Source organism: Oncorhynchus gorbuscha, linkage group LG15 (assembly GCF_021184085.1).
Source record: "Oncorhynchus gorbuscha isolate QuinsamMale2020 ecotype Even-year linkage group LG15, OgorEven_v1.0, whole genome shotgun sequence".
NCBI lineage: Eukaryota > Metazoa > Chordata > Actinopteri > Salmoniformes > Salmonidae > Oncorhynchus > Oncorhynchus gorbuscha.
In genome coordinates this window covers 57702874-57711707 of record NC_060187.1, presented here as the reverse complement: position 1 = coordinate 57711707, position 8834 = coordinate 57702874, and the positions used below count along the sequence as shown (strand labels likewise).

The window sequence follows — 8834 nt, the reverse complement described above, 5'->3', positions numbered from 1 at the left end:
CAGTTTTGAGGTTTAGGTTGCTTGATGTTCATAGCTAGCGAGCAGCACAAGCAAACATTGTGCAAATCTCTCTTCACTCAGCATCAACACCAACAATCTCCGCAATCCTCCTCCATGCCATTGACCTTGTAATATTGTGTCTGTATTCTAGCGAAGCAAAATCATATATAATTGGAAAACCAGACACAGCGATGATTTGCTTTCATCCATCTTTCCTTGTTACGCTTGCCCATAACCAACGACAGGCGGAACTGTGTTTCATGAGCAATCTTCTGCTATACTCACCTGCTTGGTTAACCGCAGCGGTAGCAGCGTGACATTTGCATAACGTAGAGCACAGCGCCGCTCCTGCGCATTGCGCTTCTTGCTCCTGTTGAAAATAAATGGGGGCGGTACTTTGCCTGGCGAATTCGGAAGTGGTGGGACCCCTGCTTGACTCTGGCATGCCAAGGGTTAATCCAAGATGGCTGGGTTTACGGGTTCATGCTTTGTATGTTTTAAAATGAAGGTGTCACGTATCGCATGGTTATTATGTAAAAGCACCGAGGTGAGGAGGCATACAGTATGTAGAACATTCACCAGTGGATCCACCACCCGACAACAACAGCTATCAAGCGCGAGGGGTAGTATTTGTAGGTATTCAACTGAATCTTCAATCAATGGTTGTACGGCCCTGTTGTACAGAAACCACGGCGACCCGTCTCAAGTTGTTCAGTAAGAATGTTAGCTCAGGAAAATATTGAGTACTGTGTACCATTGAGTCTGGATGTAAGTGTAATGCTGCCGTGACGTGCTGTCATAGTTGCAGATTTATCTGAAGAGAATCCAGAGGCTTCAAATGTGTCTTGTGTGTTTTACAGGTTGGAGAGCATGGAGCTTCCCTCTGTTGGTGCTAAGAGTGTCCTTGTAAAATTGCTGGCAGCCCCCATCAACCCTTCTGACATAAACATGATCCAAGGTAAAAGGAAAGAAGAAAAACAACACTGGTGATATGCACACACACAATTACATTTATTGTTGAGTTCCTATCATGAATTAACGGGATTGAGATCAAATTGATCCTAACCATAGTTGTTTTATATCTAAAGCCAATGTCCCTATTTGGTCCTGCAGGTTCCTATGCCATCCTACCTGACCTTCCAGCAGTAGGAGGAAATGAGGGGGTGGGCCAGATCCTGGAAGTGGGCAGCCAGGTGAAAGCACTCAGACCAGGGGACTGGGTGATCCCAAGAGATGCTGGATTAGGTAAATTAATACTTTATTGCTCACGAGATATCTATCTAGGTTTAGATTCAAGCCCTTTCAATGGCCCTTCATGCTTTAGAATCCAGGGGCCTCATTTATAAACCATGTGAATCTACTAAATAGACCACAAAGCATGCATGTGCAAGCTTTCATGCTAAAGTTGCCATTTATAAAACCTGAACTAGATGTGAAAATGTGCTCACCTTTCTGCAAACTTTAGACCGTACCTACGCGCAGTTTCTAGTGATTGAAGAATTGTGTTGCAAGTAGATTTGATTTTTGTGCAAATGGGGGATATGAGGGACAGGCTTATTTATAGCAATCAACAGGTTAAGAAGAGTGAATCTATAATTTGTTTCTTTACATTTTTAAAATAATAATAATCTATTTCCTAGGCCATTATTTATTTAATTTCCATGATCATTGCATAATAAATTCTTCACCTTTTCTGTGATGGTTTTATACTTACGAGGTAGCAAATCAAATCAAATTTTATTTGTCGCATACACATGGTTAGCAGATGTTAGTGCGAGTGTAGCGAAATGCTTGTGCTTCTAGTTCCGACAATGCAGTAATAACCAACAAGTAATCTAGCTAACAATTCCAAAACTACTACCTTATAGACACAAGTGTAAGGGGATAAAGAATATGTACATAAAGATATATGAATGAGTGATTGTACAGAGCGGCATAGGCAAGATACAGTAGATGGTATTGAGTGCAATAAATCATTCTCTCCTATCATTCTGACATTTCACATTCTTAAAATAAAGTGGTGATCCTAACTGACCTAAGACAGGGAATGTTTACTAGGATTAAACGTCAGGAATTGTGAAACTCAGTTTAAATGCATTTGGCTTAGGTATATGTAAACTTCTGACTTCAACTGTATGTTATCAACTGTGCACCCTGTCGGATGCATAGAGCAAAAACATGAAATTATAATAGCCTAACTAATGGTCCCAATTAAATGAGAGATATGCATGGTAATTTGGTATATGGATACTATGGGAATGTGGACTCATCAAGGTGAGGAATTTATTCTGCAATGGTTATGATATGTATAACCAAAAGTATGTGCCACCAGAGACTGGTTTCCCGCCCAGGCTCTGTCGTAACCGGCCGCGACCGGGAGGTCCGTGGGGCAACGCACAATTGGCCTAGCGTCGGGCCGGGTTAGGGAGGGTTTGGCCGGTGGGGATATCATTGTCTCATCGCGCACCAGCGACTCCTGTGGCGGGCCGGGCGCAGTGCACGCTAACCAAGGTTGCCAGGTGCACGGTGTTTCCTCCGACACATTGGTGTGGCTGGCTTCCGGGTTGGATGCGCGCTGTGTTAAGAAGCAGTGCGGCTTGGTTGGGTTATGTATCGGAGGACGCATGACTTTCAACCTTTGTCTCTCCCGAGCCCGTACGGGAGTTGTAGCAATGAGACAAGATAGTAGCTATTAACAATTGGATACCACAGAATTGAGGAGAAAAGGGCGTAAAATTATTATTATTTTTTTTTTTAACATAATAAAAATAAAATGTGAACCATCTGTTCTACCATTAAACTGCACTTCAGATTGTATCGCACACTATTTACTACTGTGAAGTGGGTCCAATTTAAATGATGGGGCAAATGGTTGCCTATCCTAACTTGTTGTAGGCCTGTAGGCTATTTTGCGAACAGTCTATGAAACCATCAGTCAGAAAAGGTGAGGAATTTATCTGTATTGATCATGGAAATGCAATGTGCCTACTTGTAATTAGTTTAACATGCAAAGATAAATTGGTTTACACTTCTCACTAACAGCAAATGATTGCATCGTGTTACTATATTTCGCTGGGCCTACCTGTTTTTATTTTGTTGTTGTGATGAATAAGAGTGTCATCATATTACGCATTTGCACAAGGCTACTACTAGGCTACTCGTGCCTTCTTGCAATGCAATACTTTAATCACTAGAAACTGCATATGCATGGTCTAAGGTTTGCTGGAGGATAAGTACATTTTCATGTGACATTCAGTTTTTATAAATGCCAACTTCTGCGTGAATTGGCGCACTTATGTTTTGGGACATATTTTGTGCCCACGCAATGTTTATAAATTAGGCTCCGGGGCCTTATTCATTAGGGAGGGGCACACATTATTAAAACGTCCCTCCCTGTTTCAGTCCGTTTTCTTCTATTTGGTTCCTAATGAATACGACCCCGTCCTTTTCTCTCTCTCTCTCTCTCTCTGAGCAGGGACGTGGAGGACAGCCGCGGTTTTAGCTGAAAACGATGTGATCTCTCTGCCCAATGACATCCCCCTGTTCTCTGCAGCCACACTGGGTGTTAACCCCTGCACTGCCTTTAGGATGCTCTCTGACTTTGAGGAGCTGAAACCAGGTGTGCTAAGTTCACCATTTCAACAAGTTGATGCTAAGCTAGCTGTCACCCCCCCGCCCCCTTTACCCTTATCCAATACCTTTTTCACGCTACTGCGCTAAGCCGAACAGTGCTATATGATTCTGGCCTTGTTATGCATCCACCTAAGTCTCTGGAAAGGAACATGTGAAACTAAATTGTCAGAGCCAGCAAAGAAGGTTCAGGTTGGCCCGATAGTGTTAAAAGGATACAAGTGAGCTTCAGTCTTTTTTCTATACAGAACCTAACTTTCCTTCATCACACTACACTGTATAATATGTTTATTGCACTGCCCTTTGCATGTGAGTTCATTCCAGGTGACACAGTGATCCAGAATGCAGCCAACAGTGGTGTGGGTCAGGCTGTCATACAGATCGCTGCTGCAAGGGGGATCCAAACCATCAACGTGGTCAGAGACCGGTAAATCCAAACGGCCAGTTTCGTATTCATCAGGGCACATAACTCAAAATCTTTTGCAACAGAAAATGTGTTTATTATGGGGTCCAGGTAGTCGCTCGACTCCCTCCCTGTTTCAGTCTGATTTCTTCGATTTGGTGCCAAATGATTAGAACCAATGCATACTGCACTAAGCTACATTTCAAAAAGGGAACATCTGTGAATTAGTGACTGATTAAGAGTTTGACCTTTCAGCAGCTGAAGTAAAACCATTGGGTGGGGGGTTCCAGCTCTAATGATAACTGGGTTATCAGCTGGAAATAATGAAAAGACTCCTTGTACTAAACCAGGGTTGTTGTAAGTAACTCACTGTCATAATATAGCCTACTGCCCTAATATGTATTAGTGATGTATTTTGTGCGAGAGGGACTGATATAGAAAATTCCTTCGAGAGCAGTGATTATATTAAGCAAGGTTGCATATTCAAGAAGGCCCGTGTTGAAGAACTGCATGTACTTGTGTGCCCCTTTTCACAGGCCAGACCTCACACAGCTTATTGACAGGCTGAAGGCTATGGGCGCCAGTCATGTGATCAAAGAGGAGACCCTGAGGCGGCATGAAATGAAGGAACTTTTCAGGGTCTGTGGATATCAACAGTGCTCTGAGGGCCAAATTCTGATAATGATCTTTCCTTGGATGTAAATTCACTATTTACCTTCCTTATAGACCTGTCCAAGGCCTAAGCTGGCACTGAACGGAGTTGGGGGAAAGAGTGCAACAGAACTTCTCCGTCACTTACAGTAAGTATTCAGGTGACTGAATTGAACCTTCTTTGTTGCCATAGCTTGATGTTCTGAGGTTCAAGTGGATTTGATATCTGATCAAGTAAATGGTCCCCTCCACAAACTTTTTCAGGGTTGGAGGGTCGATGGTGACGTATGGAGGGATGGCCAAGCAGCCAGTCACTGTTCCTGTGGTAAGACTGCTTCTTTCTATAATACTACCCTTTTTCTACCATGTTCCTCTAGGAACTATTTCAACAGACTGTTTTCTCTCTCCATCTCACAAACATGGCGATAGCTTTTAAATGCTAATACCTATGGAAACCCCTTGTGTGTTGTACATACTTACAAACAAATCATTGTCTGTCCTCTCCCCAGAGTGCCCTGATTTTCAAAAATGTGAAAGTCAAAGGGTTCTGGGTCACCCAGTGGAAGAGAACCTACTCTCAGGGTGAGCCAGATACAATACACACACAAAATATGTAGGTGTCTGGAGAGACAGATCTATTCTCTGCATTTCTCACATGCCATTATAGTGGGTCCAAGCTGGTACCTTTAATTTTGTCCCTCTGAATGTCCAGGGTCAAAAGTTACTTTCAATAGCCTGCCGATATGATGCTTTATAACCTGTTATATTGATGAGTTTGCATGCATGAGCTTCTATAATGCCTTTATAATAAGGCTTATAATATGTTATGTCTGTATATTTCTGTCTCCCCAGATGAGGGGGCCTTACGGGGAATGCTGGATGAGCTCTGCTCTCTGATCCGCCAGGGAAAGCTGACCGCACCTGCCTGTTCTGAGGTAGGCCTCCAAGACTTCCGGAAAGCACTGGACACTGCCATGCAGCCGTTCACCTCAGCCAAACAGGTCCTGGTCATGTGACCCCTCAGGAAGGAAGGAACTTCCTGGACTTGTCCAATAAGAAACATTGTTTTGCACTGGGTGCCCAATTGAATACGACCCTGCATACAAAACGAAGTCCCGGGCACGTTCAACGGGTGCAGCCCCAAGACTGCTGCTTCATCATTGTCGGAAATGCGTTGCTCAAGCACACGTTCAATAAATGTGTGTTTTCCGTAGTGGCTCAAAGTCCACTATATATATTATCAGCACCACTTTATTTCCATATTTCCTGACAACAGTTAATGGAAATTATTTCAGAATGGTCATGGATTCCTTGACAACTTATGTATTGTCGATTTATGTTTATTTCTCCTGAATGGTAACATTGTTATATCCTGGTCCCAGATCGGTTTGTGCTGTCTTGGCGACTCCTATGGTTATTACTATGCAAGACGGCACAAACAGATCTGGGACCAGGCTGACGTGGCTATGCAACACATGGTGTTCTGGTAAAACACTGAACATTTGTCAAAGATTAAGCTATTTTTAAAGAGTTCAAATTACTTGTTGTATGGACACGTGCAAATACCATCATGATGCGTGTTAGACAGGTTTATTGCTTTAAAAACAATAGCGCAGGGTCCAACTAGAGCTGTTACACTGACCATGTTAAATTCCATGTGAACATTAAGTTGTAGTAACTACTAGGCTTCTCTAAGCTCTGATGTTGCTGATGGTCATTAGTAGTCTACCAAACTTGCTAACTGCCTGGTACTCAGCATTCCATTGTCCCTTTAATCACTCTGACATCAATAAAATTTATCAAATCAAACACTTCATAAGAGCTAATTTCTCACAACATTTCTATAGGCTATGAAATGGTGTGAGAAAAGGGTTTTGATGGCCTCTAATAAAAAGATGATCCCATCAGCTTCCTATAGGCTAGGCCTACTATATTTATCAACATTCCTAATATTAAGCACATTGCTTCGCTTTACAACAGGAGTATAGCCTACCTGGCTGGCATGGAAAATGAACCTCAGGCAAAGCGTCCTCCATTCGCTATTTAAATGCATAGATGACGTGTATTTTTTCCCCCTTGCCGCCGTTGCGAGACAGGTGCATGGTAATGGTCCATTCTATACTGAACAAAATGATAAATGCAACAATTTCAATGAATTACGGCGTGACAGTTCATATAAGGAAGTCAGTCAATTTAAATAAATTAGGCCCCAGCTATGGATTTCACATGACTGGGCATGGGTGGGCATAGCCCCAATCAATCCGAATGAGTTTTTCCCCACAAAAGGGCTTTATTACAGACAGGGTGGCTGGTCTCCGATTATCCCGCAAGTGAAGAAGCCGGAAGTGGAGGTCCTGGGCTGGTGTTTTTGCACGTGGTCTGCGGTTGTGAGGCCGGTTGGACGTACTGCCAAATTCTCTTAAATGACATTGGAGGTGGCTTATTGTAGAGAAATTAACATTACATTTTCAGGCAACAGCTCCGGTGGACATTCCTGTAGTCAGCATGCCAATTGCACGCTCCCTCAACTTAAGACATCTTTGGCATTGTGTTGTGCAACATTTGAGAAATAAGCTTTTTGTGTGTGTGGAACATTTCTGGGAGCTTTCATTTCAGGTCATGAAACATGGGACTAACGCATGTTGCGTTTTATATTTTTGTTCAGTGTAAATCAAAACTAATTTAACACATTTAGTATATGTAAAGACAATATTAAGAATAGTCTGATGGGTGACAACATTAGCTTATCACTTGTGAATGATGTATTATCAATTGTGAATGATGTGCAGTAAAGCAAGAAACAGCACATGCCTTTTTTTGCAACTTTTTCAAATCGTAGTCGCACACCTCATGAAGTATTAATTTGGGATCTATCGCATCCCACATCCCGCATCCCACAACTGTCCCAGAGTAGGCTATGTTTGGAATATTTAATGTGATGAAAGACAAGTTGACCAATAGAATAGGTCAACTTTTGTAGTATGGGGTATAGTAGATACCGTGTATTCAGAACCCTTTCTTTTTTCCACATTTTGTTACATTAGACTTTTTTTCTCATCAATCTACACACCACCCCATAATGACTAAGCAAGATCAGGTTTTTAGAAAATGGAAATATGACATTTACATACACTTAGGTTGGAGTCATTAAAACTCATCACCACCATACTTCACCGTAGGGATGGTGCCAGGTTTCCTCCAGACGTGACGCTTGGCATTCAGCCCAAATAATTCAATCTAGGTTTCATCAGACCAGAGTATCTTGTTGCTCATGGTCTGAGAGTCCTTTAGGTGCCTTTTGGCAAACTCAGAGCAGGCTGTCGTGCCTTTTACTGAGGAGTGGCTTCCGTCTGGCCACTACCATAAAGGTCTGATTGATGGAGTGCTGTAGAGATGGTTGTCCTGCTGGAAGGTTGTCCCATCTCCACAGAGGAACTCTTTAGTTACCATCGGGTTCTTGGTCACCTCCCCGACCAAGGCCCTTCTCCCCTGATTGATCAGTTTGCCCTGGCAGCCAACTCTAGGAATAGTCTTGGTGGTTCCAAACTTCTTTCATTTAAGAGTGATGGAGGCCGCTGTATTTTTGGGGACTTTCAATGCTGCAGACATTTTTTGGTACCCTTCCCCAGATCTGTGCCTCGACACAATCCTGTCTTGGAGCTCTATGGACAATTCTTTCGACCTCATGGCTTGGTTTTAGCTCTGACATACGCTGTCAACTGTGGGACCTTTATATAGACAGGTGTGTATCATATCAGAACAACAGTTCAGTTCATTTTTGACAAGCATTAACTATATGATAAATTATTACTTTTACCAAATTCTTAATACCAATGTCTAAACATATGTCAAAGAGAATAACACATTCTATTTTAACAATTTTTTCAAATTGGCATATACTCTCCATCACACTGTCAACTTCATCGCAGAGCCACAGGAACGGGAAGTTAGACCTATAAATCATCGGGAAAAATCCTAACAATCCAGCAGACCTAATCGGGTGAGATTTGTATCAGAACAAACACCACAACAATACACTCCTTCACATATCAAGGCGTGTAAACTTCAATCCAAAAACTTAAACAAAATCCAAAACGTAGACTTTTACCTCCCCCATTTTGACACATAACTCCCCATGTGAGTAATGTGT

General features: G+C 42.4%; 1 protein-coding gene across 3 annotated transcripts; it reads left to right on the top strand.

The window, feature by feature from the left end:
* Positions 1-409: 409 nt before the first annotated feature.
* LOC123997577 (enoyl-[acyl-carrier-protein] reductase, mitochondrial-like) lies at positions 410-7155 on the top strand. Of its 3 annotated transcripts, none has more exons than XM_046301959.1 (10): positions 410-636; positions 861-958; positions 1114-1245; positions 3476-3619; positions 3955-4057; positions 4570-4672; positions 4760-4833; positions 4949-5009; positions 5194-5266; positions 5537-7155. In XM_046301959.1, exons 1-10 carry the CDS (start codon positions 464-466, stop codon positions 5698-5700), a joined length of 1125 nt encoding a protein of 374 aa, XP_046157915.1. In that variant the 5' UTR covers positions 410-463; the 3' UTR covers positions 5701-7155. The 3 variants fall into 3 exon arrangements, with proteins under 3 accessions (XP_046157915.1, XP_046157914.1, XP_046157916.1); XM_046301958.1 differs by having other exon boundaries at positions 411-714; XM_046301960.1 differs by having other exon boundaries at positions 495-632.
* Positions 7156-8834: the final 1679 nt, after the last annotated feature.

Coding starts and splice junctions, on each gene's coding strand:
- LOC123997577 (XM_046301958.1), top strand. CDS start 464: ATGGCTGGGTTTACGGGTTCATGCTTTGTATGTTTTAAAATGAAGGTG. Junction 1,246..3,475: donor CCCAAGAGATGCTGGATTAG/GTAAATTAATAC, acceptor CTCTCTGAGCAG/GGACGTGGAGGACAGCCGCG. Junction 4,673..4,759: donor AAATGAAGGAACTTTTCAGG/GTCTGTGGATAT, acceptor CCTTCCTTATAG/ACCTGTCCAAGGCCTAAGCT.